At 38.6% G+C, this 17,452-nt stretch overlaps 1 protein-coding gene across 4 annotated transcripts in view; it reads left to right on the forward strand.

The window, feature by feature from the left end:
* The window catches only part of arhgap45.L (Rho GTPase activating protein 45 L homeolog), a 60,647-nt gene that overhangs the window by 41,397 nt on the left and 1,798 nt on the right, over nucleotides 1-17,452 (forward strand). For 2 of the 4 annotated variants that reach the window (XM_018246395.2, XM_018246402.2), the window contains 20 exons: nucleotides 7,633-7,776; nucleotides 8,058-8,142; nucleotides 8,237-8,309; nucleotides 8,626-8,704; nucleotides 8,834-8,971; nucleotides 9,658-9,722; nucleotides 11,016-11,126; nucleotides 11,987-12,067; nucleotides 12,470-12,637; nucleotides 12,804-12,941; nucleotides 13,173-13,363; nucleotides 13,444-13,547; nucleotides 13,645-13,722; nucleotides 13,801-13,887; nucleotides 14,362-14,531; nucleotides 14,749-14,937; nucleotides 15,184-15,321; nucleotides 16,375-16,598; nucleotides 16,796-17,024; nucleotides 17,120-17,216. In XM_018246395.2, coding sequence (XP_018101884.1) covers nucleotides 7,633-7,776; nucleotides 8,058-8,142; nucleotides 8,237-8,309; nucleotides 8,626-8,704; nucleotides 8,834-8,971; nucleotides 9,658-9,722; nucleotides 11,016-11,126; nucleotides 11,987-12,067; nucleotides 12,470-12,637; nucleotides 12,804-12,941; nucleotides 13,173-13,363; nucleotides 13,444-13,547; nucleotides 13,645-13,722; nucleotides 13,801-13,887; nucleotides 14,362-14,531; nucleotides 14,749-14,937; nucleotides 15,184-15,321; nucleotides 16,375-16,598; nucleotides 16,796-17,024; nucleotides 17,120-17,216 — 2,589 coding nt within the window. 4 annotated transcript variants of the gene reach the window in all.

The raw sequence follows: 17,452 nt of genomic DNA on the forward strand, positions 1-17,452 counted from the left end.
CAATTCTACAGACCTGACTCTATTTGGGCAGTTTGAAGTCCCTTATCCTTTAATAGCCTTAATGAACTTTGTATGTTTCTAAGCCAAGAGAGACCGAATCCGCCGAGTTGCGAGATCCGTCTGCTCTGTTTAGCTAGACAGAAAATAATTATACTTGGTGTGCGGACCGTCCAGTACATGCAGAGAAACAAACGCCCGCTTACTCCATTACAAATAGCCGTCAACGCCGGCAAGGAGAGGAGGCTTCTCTAATCAGATTTAACTGTCGGCTTCAACCCGCACCACCCTTCCATTAATGAGACCAAACCGCCGGCTGGAGAGTAACAAAGCCACGGAGCAGCGCAGCTTGTGTCAGTATGCCGATATTACCCACATCATCCTTCCGCCCTTCCACCCTTCCACCCTTCCACCCTTCCGTTTTGTTAAACCCGCAGTTACTCAAGACACCGTCCCTGCCTAACAGTTTTAAAATTCTAAGAGCGCCTCACCGCACTTTTGAACGTAAACCGCATTGTTCTGACAAGCAAATACCGTCTATTAGCTGATGATCTTGAGTCTACTTCAGCTCCCCTACCTAACCTTGATTTTAATGTACGCTTTACCCTTATTTTGTCTCATTACAATTTTAGGATATATTTAATAAAAGTTATATTTTATTACATTAATTTGTTGCTTTGGGAATCCAGTTAACCAGTGTGGGATGGTGCAAATCTATGGGTCATACTTTTTTCTTTTTTTCTCTATATATAAAAGAAGAAGCTGTGCACATTGGTAAAGGTTGTTTTTACTTTTCAGAGATGTCAGACTTGCAGGTTCTCTTGTGGTAGACAGCAGAACCCACAACTCCCCAACAGTTTGTTTCAGTTCACATTAACTGTCGATTAACTAATTTGATATGCTTTTAATTCTTACATAGTGATTGCAGATTTGCCAATTGTCCTTTCACTCAGTTACTTACAGTTCAGCATAGGTCTGTCGCGCTATACTGGAGCTGCATTCCCATGCACAGTGTATTCTAGAACTCTTTCTCTGTTGCAGAAACTAATAGAAACCAAAAAAGAAAGTCAGCAGGAGTTCTTTCAGTAAGGAGGGTGAGAGAAAGCTAATTAACGTCAATTAGTACTGATCAGCTCTGTTTGATTGACCCTCGTATGTATAGTCAATATTTAAGCACCATGATGCAGGGGACATCTATTTAACCTACTAATGCCTCCTTTGAACATTCAGTCCGGATAGACAAATAATGTGTTTAGACGATTGTAAATAAGATTATGAGTGCTGACTTCCCTGTGCACCCTGGATGTAGCACCTGTCCATATTTTCAAATGTTTTTGTTAATAACGGATTGTTGTCAGCGGTCCAGCACCTGAGCAGTGTATAATATAACTATATTGTATTTTGGATGTATTTTTTTTTCTTAAATAGAAAAAATTACAACAGACAAATCTAGTCTTTCAACCCAATGGCTGTTTGATAAGATTTGTAGCCAGCTTTCTCAAAACAGGCTGTATTTGAAGCTGCCTGGGGTCTTTGGCCTGCACATGGCATGAGGTCAGCCCACCATGAATAAAACTAACTAACAATATGCCTCTGTGAGTGGCCAGTGTGCTGAGGTGAAACCGTGCCTATATATTTGCACGTCAGCTGCAATAATGTATTAAAGGTGCTATATACTGACAAAATATGGGTAATTCCCTGCACAATTGAGTTGTATGTAATTTCATGCAAGTAAATCTTATGCAGTTGAATACAGAGAAATTAAGTAATTATAGACCTTTCCCCATACTGCTTTATTCACTGAGCTCCCATCTGAAGGGGGTCCGGTGGTGGGTAGAATAGGGTCTTGTGTGTGTGTGTGTGTGTGTGTGTGTTGTTTTTTGTTTTTGTTTTTTAATAAAACAAAAATGCTTATATAAATATCATGTGTGACTGTGCTCCAGACAATGTTGTTTCTGTCCAAACACTTCCCCAAAACCATCCAGTCTCTGACTCTTTTTTTTCTGTGCCCTTGGATTGGACGCCCACTTCTTCCACAATGTTAGCAATGTATTGAAAGCTGCATAAGAATCACGTGGAGTCATTTACTTGCGATTTTTTTCATTTTTGAGAAAACCGGTTATGTGTTTAATGTGTTTTGGCTGAAAATGCCTAATTTAGCTTATGCAAATTTCCGTTCATTAAATATTGAATTCACATAAATATAAATGCATACATTAATTTATCAGTATTCAATTAAATGAAGAAATATCTCTCTGGAATAATTAGTGGCTCATTTACCAATGCAATTGCAATGTGCATAGTGCTAAAGCAGACTCAAAGCAAGGCTTGGTTTTATTCCAAGAATTCCAACATTTTTGCTGGTGCCTGCTACGAAAATGTTCATTACAATTAGCAGCAATTAATTAACATGGTAGGAAATGGTCTGTGCTTAGTAAGTTAAAAGTGATTCTCAGTTGTGCTAACCAGGATCAAAACCTGGCCTAAGAACTTGACATAGCCCAGTGATTCAATCTTTTTTTCTACTGTAGCAACTCTTCTATGACACTCAAAGTCAAACTTGTAGTTCTTGCTAATTTGGCTTGTAAGGTGGCAAATTGTTATTAATGATGACAAGCTGCCTCTAGTTACACTCAGCATGGTGAAAAACAACACAATTAGGATCACGTATCCAGGTGTTTACAAATAGTGTGAATAAATATTACTAGAAAACAAGACATGACGCAACCTGTCTAAGTTGCTTACTACCATTTCATGTTTAGTCAACACTTTTTTCAGAACCAGTTTGTCCTTAAACTGCTCAAGAATTAGAGCCCAGGTTAAAATGCTGCCTGGGTTGAAGTGTTTACTAGAATATATATAGAGACATTCTGAATATGTTTTCAGGCCCTATTGCCATCATATGTGCAGTTAGTTCATGCATATATGTAGGGAAATCAATTACAGAGGAATGCTGAAAATCCAACTGGAGATCTCACCAAAAAAGTGGATCTTTACATACAGTATATGGCCAGATTAAGGCTGTTTTGTGGACAGGGACACATTTAGTAATCAATCAATTATTAGGGAATGTTTGATAGCTTATAATGGTTAATATTAGCCTATGAAGTTGCAAGTCAAACAGTTAATGAGGAGGAACATATAAAATGTAGATGATAAAATTTTGGTTTTATATTAGAAAACTAATCACTGATTGGTTTGCTATGGCTTACTGTCTATGTGCATATTTGCCCAGTGTTAATAAATGACCGTGTGGTATTAATGAACCTTGTATATGTTTCACCTCATCAACTGTTTGACTTGTAACTTCATAGGCTACTATTAGCCATTACATGCTATCCAACATTCCCTAGTAATTGATTGATTGCTAAATGTGTCCCTGTCCACAAAACAGCCTTAATCTGGCCATACATGTAAAGATCCACTCGTATGAGGTTGCCAGTCGGATTATGATTGTGGCAGACCGTTGGCGAGTGCACCGAATCAACACATGTGGTCCCCACCCTGGCAGGAAAATCAAACTTGCCTCACACATAATCTTAGAAACTGGTACCTTTTACAAATTGGCCCTCTAAGAATCCGTTTCATTTTGTCTAATCATATTCCACACATTAAAAAAAGAAAAAGCGCACAGTGTACCATAAGAGCTTTATCATAGAGCTACAGCAGCATGAGTGCTATTTCCTCTAGCAGATCTTCGCTTTTTCCTGTTCTACAGCAGCAAGAGGTACAATCCATAACATTTTTACTATGCTTGTAAGTATATGGGGGGAAATGCAATGCTTTTTTTTGTTAGATTTTTCACATACTTTTTTTTATGTTTATCACACTAGATGTCCTCAATATTAACATATCTTGAGTACTTTAACTGTCTATTGAATAGCGTTCCCTACCAGAGACTGCCACTGCTCAAGTCCATTATGAATGCAGCTGCCAGGCTCAGGCACCACATTAACTGCTCTTTCTCTGTCAGTCTCTGCAATGGCTTTTACTACCTTTCAGGATAAAATTTACATTACTGACTCTTCATTTAAAGGAGAAGGAAAGGTACCGAAGAAGTTTATAGTCAATAGATTAGCCACAATAGTGCAGCTATAACACTATATTTATTCTGTAGAATGTTTTACCATACCTGAGTAAACAGCTCTAGAAGCTCTCTCTGTTTGTTTAGGATAGCAGCTGCCATATTCACTTGGTGCAACATCACATCCAGCTTGAGTTCCCCTGCTCGGCAATTTACAATTTTGCTCTACTCTCCCATTCTGAACTTATCTCCAAGTAATCACCAAACAGCTTGCTCTTCTATTGATCTGCTCCTCTGCATCTCACGTATTACTGCTTCACATATAAGCACATGGGTGGATTAATGCACAGGCCTATAGTCTAGGCACCAAGTGCTATCAGTGAACCGTCTAGGTTTTTTCAATTATTTATTTTTTTTCATTTAATAATTATTTTTATTTGTGCTGCTGGGTCTGCTCAGATGCACCTGCTTTGAGAAGAAGGCTGGCAAGGCGAATGTGCATGCCCAGATACAGTATGTGCAGATCCAGTGATATCACTGGGGTGCACCAACCCAACCCAGTGTAGAGAGCTCAGGTACACAAGTGCCTGGATATGTAAGCATCCAGCCCCAACAGTAGCCTTGAAGGGGGGCCTGTGTAGATGTAGCCTAGGGTGGCACGTCATTAATCTGTCACTGTATACACATTCAAGACTTTGCTACGGCCGCACCCTTTTTTTTAAATCCTCTCTCACATTCTATCTGACTTTCTCCCAATTTCTCTGCCTCTACATAGTTGCTTATGCACATTTAGACAATAATTCCCTTATGATACACTTTATCTACTGCCACCTGCTTGTTTTGTATAAACTTTTCTATTGTATGGTACTCAAGAATACTATGTTGTCACATTCTCAATAAAATGTAGAAACATATGAAAGCACTCAAACACATGGTGCAGACCTTGCACCTTTTATAGCATTACCCTATATAGCATTACCCTACATAGCATTACCCTATAGCTTGGCATATTAAGATGGCCTTATATATAATATATTCATGATATATAATGATACAGTGTATATTTAAATCATTAAGTCCCAGTTTACACTATGGCCCAAGAGTAGCTCAGGGCATCACTCTGGGTGCAGCTGGATTGTTACCTGCTGCTTATTATAGGAGTGCTGGCGCACTTTTTTCCCACCCTTTTTATTTATTATTTTTCCTGCTATACTGTAGGACAACCTTGTAATTTACAGAACGGAATTCTTGACCATTCACTTTTGTATTCACATTCTTCTTTTTGGATTTTAATATAATTATCAAATGTTCTTTTTTTATGTTTTTTTTCAATATATTCAGTGTTCAATCATAACACAACATGATAGGATGATTAGGAGAAATAGAGAAGATTTGAGGTTATGCCAGTGGCAATCATACCTCAGGGTATGCCACACTGCCTAGGAAGTATAGTTGTGAAGATCCTAGTTTCATTTATTTTAAAACAAATAAATAATGAAACAAACTATCTGAAATCACTGTGCTCATTGTTGCCAACCTTGACTATGGTTACATAGTTACATAGTTCATTTAATTCTATATACCAAACATAAAATACATAGTTAACAATTGATTTATAGGATGAGCGAGGTTACTTATTAAGTAGGAATACTAAGAATATGTTCTGTCCATCTGTGTACCCTGTTCCATAACTTATGTGCATAGTTACATAAAAGAAAACTGCAGCCTATTTGTTACACTTTATATATTTTCTTATAATTATACAGTTAAGTATAACAAAGTATAATTTGCAATGAACTGCATATTTGCAGTTTACAGAGGGAAGTACCCAGCAGCATAATATAATGTGATGTATGTGGGAAATGCTGGGTTACTGACCTACCTTTTGGGCACCCCTGTTAAAGTGTTCATACATGGGTATACTTATGCTGCCAATTTGGCTCCAAGGGCCTGCCCTACTGAGTTCTGTCAGATACTGTATTGACTGAACAGGTTTAGAAATCCAGTTAGGATGAGGACTGCGTGGGCTCATTGATGTAGTCCTCATCTGTATGGCCTGCATTCCTGCCATTGTGATCTGATAGTTTGGCCCTTTGTCCTCAAGGTGGGCATGTCTGGAATACGCTTGCTTGGCAAGATCTTTCAATGTGTCACAAGCTTTATAGGTCAAAGTCCTCATCCTTTATTCTGTTGCAAATTATTCCTATGACAATGGTTGATTTGCTTGTCTTCCATTGATAATAAATATTTGCAAAGTAAGCTATGTGCTCTTTTTTTGCTTTTTTTTTTAAAATGAATCTTTCTTATACATTAGGCCAGGACAGTCCAGCAGGATGTTAGTATAAAATATTAAGTACATGGGGGGAAATGGGAGTTGTCCATGGTGGTAGATCCTTTAGTAGGGAAAAAGTTTGACGAAGGGATTTGCTTTATTTTGAAAATATACGTTTTCAAAAAATAGACAATGGCAACAAAACATTTAACAGTAAAAGAATAAGTACATTACAGAGCATTCTCTAGTCATATTAAGAGAAGAGAAAACATAGGCATACCTGAAGTTTGGTTGAAACGTGCATGTATATACAGAAAGTAAGGACATGTCAAGTCCTTGATAGCAAATATAAAGGGCCCAGGGTCCCAACATTCTTAGACATTTGTCATGGGTATTTAAAAGGCAGCCAAAGAAAGGGGACTCAGGCATATACATTTGAGCAATGGGGATCAGTTGAAAGACCTGACAAAATATCAATAAGTGAGGCAATCTAAAACCTTTGCATCTTTTAGCTTTATAGAAAGTTTCTTTGAAAACCCTGTAATAACTGAAAGGATTTTAAAAATAGTGCTCTGTGTAATCACAAGATCTCCGTAAGGTAAGGAAAGTATAATATTTTGCGTAGTCATCTGTCCAAGCCAGGATATCTTATTTAGTAGATATTGTATTTATTGAGGGTAAAATGGATTCCCAAATATTTGTGATGCAAGGTTTTAGAAGAGTTTTAAAAAAACTGCAATATGCTTAACAATATAAACAGGTAAATATATTCTTATTTATAATATTAATATATTGATATTTAGAGCTTCCAATTTAGTATAGTTCACTGTAAGGCTTGAAACTTTGTTCTAAAAAAGCCGTAGCATACATCAAAGAAGTAAGGTGGGTATTAGTAAGTGCTGTGTAAGTATCAAACCTTCTGCAAAAAAAAAGCTTGTATTGCTGTTTGTTAACAGGACACCATGTATTTACGAATTGGAACTAATTTGTCTAGCCGGAAAAAGGTGCTCCCCAGCATTCTTAACAGCTCCATCTGGGTCATTGTACAGTATCAACAGTTAAAAATAAGTACAGCCCTCAGACATGTATATGATATAATTTGCCTGGTACATTAAAAACATTAGGCCACCAAATATGCTATATTTTGCATTTGATTACTTTGTATGACATCCAGTACATATATAAATGCTTATATGCAAATGTTTTTTTAAGATACAGACTTGCAGACTTCTGGCGCTCAATAATTGAGTTAATTGTTGTGAGTATTTAGTTTAATAATTTACTATTTACTAATCCTAATAGTTTACTAATCCTATAATTCTCACCTTGTGACCAACAGAGCTTAAAGAGACAAGACGACCTCTGGCACATGAGTGTCTTGGGGAAGCACTGAGACTTCTCCGCCAAGTGATTAACAAGTACCCACTGCTCAACACTGTAGAGACTCTGACTGCAGCTGGTACCCTCATCTCGAAGGTTAAAGGTCAGTAGGAATTTAAAACAAATACTGGTTCATTTCAACACAACCTTTACTTAAGGCAAGCAGACAGAAAAAATGTTTTGTATTTACCAGAATTCCTGAGTAAAGCCTTGTTTGAGGAATTTCATTTAATCTAATATTCTACTAAGCTTACCAAATCTTCCTACTGATCCAAAAGGCATCCTAATTTCATACCTATTTCTGCATCATCTTCTGCACACCTCATGCTCTTTTGTAAGGCAATCGCCATACTGCTTTCTTCACTTGAATGCTTTTTTCCACAGGTTTCCACTATGAATCCAGCATTGAAAATGATAAGCGTGACTTTGAAAAAGCACTGGAAAGCATGGCCGTATGCTTCAGCAGCACGTAAGAGAGGATATTAGACCTTTAATCTAAATGTTTGGCCTTTATATCTAAGGGTGTATTTTGTCACCCTACTAATTTGTTCTTTCTCTTCCAGGATCTCAGAATTCCTTATGGGGGAGGTGGACAGCAGCACTTTGTTATCTTTGCCTCCTGGGGACCAGAGTCAGGTGATTAGCCATATGTTCAGTTCTATTGGTTCTTTAGTTTTTCTCTGTATTGGTCCCCTGGTTGCTTCTACATTGAACCATGGCTCTAAAATTATACACTGTTTTGTAAATCCAATATCACCCCTGATTTATGCTTCTGTAGAACCAAATCTACACTTTTTACAGACTGGATAAGCCATCTTTGAATTTCTCCAGTAAACCTTTTCCTTGACATTAAATTCATAACAATATACTATACAAGAAACACATTCAGATGTCTCATATTCCCATGTATGGCTTTTCCACGTATAACCCTTAGTGTTGCGCTTTGTTCCAGCAGTCAATGGAAAGTCTGTGTGGTGGTCTGTCTGGGGGTGAGGGAGCATTGCCTAGTGCTCATGAGTATGTGGAAGCAGGTGAGCAATGCAGGAGTTGTTTTGTCTAAAAAGGGCTGCATATTAGGAGGATATTTTGTTGTGTCCAGAAGGATTTTGCTAAACAATAAACAGAATAATACATCAGATATTATAAATTTATTATTTTAGGGGGCCATTTAGGAGAAGACGTGGATGTGATCTTACAGCGTAGTGATGGGGGTGTCCAAGCTGCTCTTCTGTATGCAAAAAATATGGCAAAATACTTGAAAGATCTGAGCAGCTATATAGAGAAGAGAACCATTTTGGGTGAGTTGATGGATTAATGGCACTTTCCCACATTTATTTATTTCATTCTTCCTGCTCTTTCAAGCCCCTTCTTAGTTTTAGATACTAACGACTCTTTTCCTGTACTGCCTTGGAATCGTTCAATATGAATTCCTTAACAGTGTTATATTCCACTATATTAAAAGCAAACTTCATAGGGAATCATAGGTGTCATACCCATGTCCTGTGGACTTGGTTAAAAATCTGTCAGTATACAGTACACAGAGAAAGTGTATAGAATGAGCTATAAATAGAAACAAAAAAAATTATATCTTTGATCGAGGCATGTCTTGCTGAACAACTTACAATTGCACATGGGGCGAATTTTAGGCAGCAAACGTACACTTGAAACTTTTCTATTAAAAACTGACCCCGTGTGCGCAATGACAGGTGCAAAATTGCATAGTTTGTATCATCAGGTTCTATTTACTATATGAACTGGATGGAAAGAACTCATTGGTTGCTATGAGTTGCAATAAATACATTTAAATAAAATAAGTAACTTATGCCCACTGCTTGTGTACACTAAAAACCACACAAGCAGGGGTACATTTCTATTAGCATCCGCTTCCATATTCATCTGCTCCCAATGGTTTTGAAATTACTGCTGTAATTCTCTCTCGACACATAGCTATGTGTGTTCCCTCAATTATTTCTTTTTATTTTAGAGATGGAATATGCCAAAGGACTTCAGAAACTGGTTAATGCATACAAAGGAACGCTGAACCAGGAGGTAAGAGGCAGCTTTTAATTCTCAATTGGAATGAAGAGTGTCTGATTTATTTTATTCTATTCTATTCAGCATTATAACTATTCCCCTAGCATGTACCAGCCATCTAATTGGTGGCATAGACAGCTATTAACATATGTAGTTGGATTCAACTGTCCACCACCAAGAACTGAGTTTTTTTTTATTAGGTAGACAAAACTTACACATGTTACAAATACATTATGTTCACTAATTCAGTTTAAGAATAATTTGTTTGTTAGTATTTGCGGATTTACATAGCGGGCGCCACTAGGCCCACTGCCGTTCGTCGCCCCTGTACCCTCCTGTTTATTTGTGCAAATTTTCATTATCTGGACAAATTTTCATTATCTGGACAAATTTTCATTATCTGGATTATCTGCAATGGGGATTGGTGCATGGGAAATTTAAAAAATGATTGTATCTCCAGTGCATCCCCAGTGTTTTTTAACCAATGTGGGTGTAGTTGGACAGCCCCCCTAAAATCCTGCCGCCCTTGGCCCGGGCCTAGGTGGCCTTTCCACAAATCCGGGCCTGTGAATAATAAGGCTAGCAATGCCTTATTTTATATAATGAGCTTAATGCACCAGTCTAAAGCAGTCTAAAGGTTCAGCATCTCTATAGCAGTAATGATCCAGGTCTTCAAAGTTGTCACAGGAGCTCGCCATCATGGATTTTCTTAATAGTGTCAGTGAACCTGCACATGCTCTGGGCTGTTGTTGAGAAACTAAGCTTAGGGTTTTTCGCAAACCATCAAGCAGAAAATTAGTTTGCATTTCCTATAAGCTGATGCTACTAGACTGATTATTACACTATCATGCCAATTGTTCTGGCAAGAATTCTGTGAGCGGTCGGGGGCTAAAATCGGCCTGCGGATTTCAGCAGGCTGATTTCAGCCCCGTCTGGCTTTAGCCTTATTAATATTTCCGTCTCTCGTTTAAACCACTGCCTGTTTGCTAAGCTATACTGAACCCTAGCAACCAGAAAACTACTTATTTTCCGAACTAAAGAGCTGCTGCACAAAAGGCCAAATAATTCAAAACCACAAAAACTAAAAAATTAAACCCTATTGCAATATTTACACCATGTATCAACTGTGTAAACATTTTGTATTTGTTTTATATATTTTTTTCGTTACTTTTGGTGGTGGATCTTACTGTAGATGGAGTAAGAGTTTAAGCATGGATAACATGGAGAAGACAGACTGGAATGATATGACTACATTTTAAAAAAATAGGTGTGCTTTTCACCTTGTATGTCATGTGTTTCCACCCTCAGACTCACATGCCCTTCCAGTCCATTTATTCTGTAGCTCTGGAGCAGGATTTAGAACATGGACATGGCATACTTCACACAGCACTAACTCTTCAGCATCAAACATTCTTGCAGGTATGTGGATATATTAAAGACATACATAATTGTAATTTATGCATTTATGTTGGACGGAGGAAAGATATAAAGATGCCACAGGAAAATAAAAAAATAAAATGAATGATAAAGGTCCATTCTGAAAGTTATTAAGATCTGCTCATTCAGGGCATGGGCCAAACAATTGTATTTGTGCAACATCGCCATCTATGTTGATGGGTAAATCATACATCATCTTCAACCAATGTGCCCATCAGCCATAACATAGCTAGTCTTAGAAAAGAGGGAGCTTAGAACAAAAAGGAATAATTGTGTCCCTGTTTCAGAGAAAATGGTTCTCTTGTCTCCTAAACAGTGAGGATTTATTTTATATCTATATCTCTTTCTTTCTATGTCGGTTTTCTTAAACAGACAGCAGCTCATATGGGCACATGCACATTTTTTTTCACTATAATCCAGTACAAGTCCAAAGATTGGATCCCACTCTGACATATTGAACCATACTAAGTATTGGATTGTACGGAGTTTCAGGACCCCCAGTTTTCCGACAGGTGTACCTACTAATTGCTGTTCTGAATGTCTACATGTTTACAGTTATGCATATATCTGGAAGCTCCCTTAATATATTTTGCCAAAATAAATCATCTTTATTATTGGAAAGAATTATAATTATAAAATAAAATAATACAGCACCACTTCAGGCCTAAATACAAATATAAGAATAGATCCTGGGTAACAAAAAGTTATATTACTGAGACACAGCCAATGTTGTTTTGCGCAGTGCACAGGCAGATAATAGTGCTTTGGGAGTCTTATGAATTATATAAAATCACAAATATTTAAAAAATACAAAGTTCTGATATTGACTTATTTATTTGCAGCCAATCAACATGCGACGGCAAGAACATGAAAAGCGCAGGAAAGAGGTGAAGGAGCAGTGGCAAAGAGCCCAGCGCAAGTTGGTATGTATACTGCAGTGTGTTGGCCTTTGCAAATCTGCAAAACAGAAAAACTTACACTCGCACACCCTGGCCGTCCAAAGACAAACGAATCCCAGGTGCTCGATGTTAGAGGAATTGGGCAACCTCAAAAACAGCGTAGACACAGAACACACCGGCACAACATGGGTAAGTCTAGCAGGATTAACCTTGCTCGTTTATTGCGGATGCAACGTTTCGGGGCGTGAGAAAGGGGTCACGCCCCGAAACGTTGCATCCGCAATAAACGAGCAAGGTTAATCCTGCTAGACTTACCCATGTTGTGCCGGTGTGTTCTGGGCCTTTGCAAATCTCTCAGCACTGTGCACTTTTGTCCATTCCCATAGCCTTCCATTCTTTTACTGACACCCTCTAATATTCATATAGATGGAAGCAGAAAGCAACCTCCGCAAGGCACGTCAAGCATACATGCAGCGTAGTGAGGAGCATGAAAGAGCACTGTACAATGCAACACGAGCAGAAGAAGAACAGAGTCATAGTGGTACCAGGTCACTTGATAAGAAAAGAAGAGCAGAGGAAGAAGCAAAGAACAGGGTGAGTTGAAAAGAGATTAAATCATTTTGGTATGTTTTGAAAACCAAAAACATGGATGGAAAGCACGTGCACAAAGCTCATCCACAGACAATAGCTCATTGCTTTAGCGGATATACCCCCCCCCCTAAATTCCCCACATCAGTTGTAATAATATATCTTCCTGCAGGCAGAAGAGGCGATGGCAACTTACAGAACTTGTATAGCAGATGCCAAAACCCAGAAGCAGGAACTAGAGGATGTCAAAGTGAATGTCTTACGGCAGCTGCAGGAGCTGATCAAACAGAGTGACCAGATTTTGCGTTCGGTACTGTTACAATATCCTGCTGTTCTGTACTTCAGCATACCTTGCACTTTCCTTCTGTCAATTAAGACTTTTTAAGAGCTTTCCATATGTCCATTAGTTCAGACTCTTCCAAACTTCTTCACTTTAACCAACATTGCTCACTTGGTATTGACTATGCTGCTTTTTTCTCATAGTGTACTCACCTGCATTCTCTTGGTTCTCTTGCTCATCCTTCAAATTCTCTCATCCCAGGCCACCATTTCCTATTATCAGAGCATGCACATGCAGACCGCTCCCCTGCCAGTAGGGTTCCAGATGCTCTGTGAAAGCAGCAAGCTGTATGACCTTGGCCAGCAGTATGCATCCTATGTGCGCCAGCTAGGGGCTGTGAATGAGCCAGAGACTTCTTATGACTTCCAGCCTTACACTCCTCAGATCACATGGTACCACATTTCTTAAGATGGTAAAGCAAACTTTCCTAATATGAAACACATTTCTCTTATTAGTTCCTTTCATCTTTTAGGTCTCCTTGCATTCGTGCACGCAAATCCAGTTTTAATTCTCAAGATATACCATCCTCAGAAAATAAGGAGATAAGTGGAGAGGAGCGAGGTGTAGAGAGGAGAGGTGAGACTGGGGACACGTATATAAAATGAGAGAACCAATTAAGGTCATGTATTTGGTATAATATGGGATGACTCCATTTTACATTTTATTTTGGTAGGAGGAAGAGGTCATCAAGTGCATAAGTCATGGCCAACTGCTATAACTGAAGGTGACCCAGCTGTAAGCAGTGCAACAGGTACAATTTTATACAAAAACAATAACAATTCTTCAGTGGAAAAGGTAGAGCTACAGTACTTACCTTGATCCCTCTCAGTTCCAGCATTCCCAGAAAAATTGCATCAACCACTTTCTCCCACTGAGAATGTTGATCAGAAGAGGCTGAGCGCATCATTTGAGCAAAGTAAGGAGCCATTCTCTCTCATTTTAGGACAGTCCACCATAGGTTACGGCAGCTGTTAAATGTCCTGTCATTCTGAGACAACTTTTATCTGCTGGGGGATGTTGGTTATCTTATGTTTTAATTATAGCATGTGCCATAGCCTAATGCCACATTGCATTGAGAAATGTTTTTAAATGGTCACATATTAGGATATAAATTATCTTTTGGTTGTTTCCTTCTTGTACAGCAAGAAAAAATGGCACATTTGCATTTTACATATAAATGGGAGCTGCCAGGTTATTAGCTTTAACCAAAAACTATTTTACATCAGTGCCAGGGTACTATCTCTTCTATCATGATGGTTTACTTAGGCCAGTAGATTATATATTTTGATAGATAATATAGATTATACCAGCTTAGTTTCCAAACCCTTTGCAGATACCTTAAATTGTACCACTGTGCATATACCACTCATTACTGTTTCCCCAAAATTAGGTATAAATGGGCTTTCTGGCAGCTTGGAGGTGCAGAATTCTACTGGCCCATTCCGCAATATTGGCCTGTCGAGGGCAGCACTGACTCACCGTTTGCGCAAATTGCGGACACCAAGCAAATGTCGAGAATGCAATAGCTACGTGTACTTCCAAGGAGCCGAGTGTGAGGAGGTAAGATTCCAGCAGAGAAAAGAAAGGGCAAATGTAAGTCAAAGTTGTATAAATGATAGGGATAATCATGGTTTGTATTTGCGTGAGGCAGGTAAATGGTCAAATGAGGTTGGAATGTATACAGGTGAGAGTGGAAAATCATATTTCACCAACTCTCAGATCACTTACTGTATATTTGCATTTGACCTATTTACCCTCTCTTGCTTTTTTCCCCTAGTGTTCCCTTGCTTGTCACAAGAAATGCCTGGAAACCCTGGCAATCCAATGTGGTCACAAGAAGCTTCAGGGCCGACTTTTACTGTTTGGTAGAGACTTCTCAGAGACGGCACTCAGGTCACCCGATCACATCCCTTTCCTCATTCGCAAGTGTGTGTCAGAGATTGAAGAGCGTGCTCTAATCATGAAGGTGATACATTGCATGTGAATGAAAGTATTGGGAGCTTTTGTCACTTTTTTTACCTGCTGTGTGAAGTCATTTGACACCTTGGAATGTTCTTGTAATATATAATCCTATGAACACATTGAGTTAAATGCACAGAAACCCGATTTAAAGGTTGCACTTTGAAAAATCGTTTTTTTTATTTGCTAATATACTGTACTAATCTCTAACTTAAAATTCAATATCACTGAAATGTTCATATTTTGCAAACAGGGCATATACAGAGTAAATGGTGTAAAAACCCGAGTGGAAAAGCTATGCCAGGCTTTTGAGAATGGAAAGGAATTGGTTGAACTTTCACAGGCCTCACCCCATGATCTGAGCAATGTTCTGAAACTTTACCTCCGTCAGGTAAAATAAGATGTGTATATCATATTTCTCTAACTGAATGTGCCAAGCATTCCCAGCTCCATCTTACCGTGTAAATATATTTTATAATGCTTAAGGCCTTCATATATACACTAAAATATATGTATTTGCTACTTATATATATATATATATATATACTTATGAACTATACTTTATGTATAAGGTAACTTTTATTGTTATAGAACGGCGACTCTAAGCTACTTCATTATTTATGTTTAATAGTTATTTATGTTTCAAATGGGTGTCACTGACTCCTTTCTAAAAAACAAATGCTCTGTAAATCAATGCATGGTTGCTAAGTTAATTTGGACCCTAGCAAATTAGTTGAATGGTACTCATCTGGACACGGGTGCACTGGCAATACATTATCTTGGCCTTGACACTTGTCAGGAGTAGAGCACATGGCTAAATCACTACCGGCAACCAAAAGGCTGGTCAGCGGAAACAGCACAAGACTGCTACATGGCCCTTAACACCACAGTCATAAGAGAACCAATGCACACACTTTCCATCACTACGGCTTTAACATTTCCATTATACAACATAGGGAGAGGGCCGGTGGGGGTATGCAAAAATAAAAATAAAGGACCAATGACAGGACAGTTACATAATGTATGCAAAAAAAATTAACCAATGAGAGCACAGCTTTCATAATTTATGCAAAAAAAATTGACCAATGAGAGTACAGCTTTTATAATTTATGCAAAATAATTGACCAATGAGAGCATAGCTTTTATAATGTATGCAATATAATTGCCCAATGCTGAATCAGCATTCATAAGTTATGCGGCATAGCAAGACGGATACAGTGCCCTCAATGCCACAATAGCAAGGCAATGCAGGTATGCAAGACCTCGGGACGCAAAAGGCTCACAAGCAATGCAGAAAAACGGCACTCACAGGACTTTCTGAATCAATCTTCCAAAGGTTTAATTTGCTCTTGTTTCAGTCCCCCACAGGAACAGAGAGAGTGTGTGTGCATATGTATATATATAATTAAATTGTACAAGTTCAAAAATGCTTGTCTTATCACAGCTTCCAGAACCCCTGATACCATTCCGTCTCTACAATGGACTCATGGGTCTAGCAAAAGAAAGTTTGAGAGGAACGGAGACAGGGAAAGGACCTCGCCTGCAAGACAAAGGCCCTAATACAGAAACAGATGTTTTATCCATCGTTGTGCAGTTGAAGGAACTTTTGCAGGACCTGCCTTCTGAGAACAGGACTACTCTGCAGTATTTGGTGAAACACCTTTGCAGGTATATGATCTGGGGAATAACCGTGAAGTCATAATTTTTTTTGTATTATAGATACATTATAGATACATTATTTTCTATGACTTCGTTTTAAATTTGACTCTCTTTAATCAACACCAAAAAAAATTTTTTTCATAGAAATTATCAGAAATGATGGAGAAAAAATGTTGACTGAAAACAATCCCTCTTTCTCTCTACAGGGTCTCTGAACAAGAGCAGTTGAACAAGATGAGCCCTAGTAACCTGGGGATTGTTTTTGGCCCTGCTCTTATGCGCCCACGTCCTACAGATGCCACTGTATCACTGTCTTCACTTGTGGACTATCCTCACCAGGCGCGCATCGTGGAGACCCTGATCATCTTTTATAGCACTATTTTCCAGGAACCAGTCAGTAACACAGACATAGGCACAGGGAATTCCTCTAGTGATGTAAGTAAAAGGGTACATGGGTGTGTGTGTCTGCTGCTGTTACAGATGTTTCTCTTAAACATATTAAGCCCCTGGTGTGTAATTCTTTCCTACAGGACACTGCTTCAATGCAAAGCAGAGCAAGACTTCAAGTGACTGTTGAGGAGGATTTGTCTGAGCTAACACCAGAATACCAAATACCAGTGTTCAAAGGTAAGGAAACCATGTTAAAACAGTTTACATTAGACGCCATGGAAAGAATACATTTTAAAGCAGAGGTCCCCAACTTTTTTTTTCCCCATGAGCCACACTCAAATGTAAAAAAACTATGTGGACTGGCAGCCTACAGGAGGCTCTGTTTTGCAGTACTCCTGGTTTTTATACAGCCAAAACTTCCCTCCAAGCCAGGAATTCAAAAATAAGTACGCGCTTTGAGGCCACTGGGAGCA

Source organism: Xenopus laevis, chromosome 1L (assembly GCF_017654675.1).
Source record: "Xenopus laevis strain J_2021 chromosome 1L, Xenopus_laevis_v10.1, whole genome shotgun sequence".
NCBI lineage: Eukaryota > Metazoa > Chordata > Amphibia > Anura > Pipidae > Xenopus > Xenopus laevis.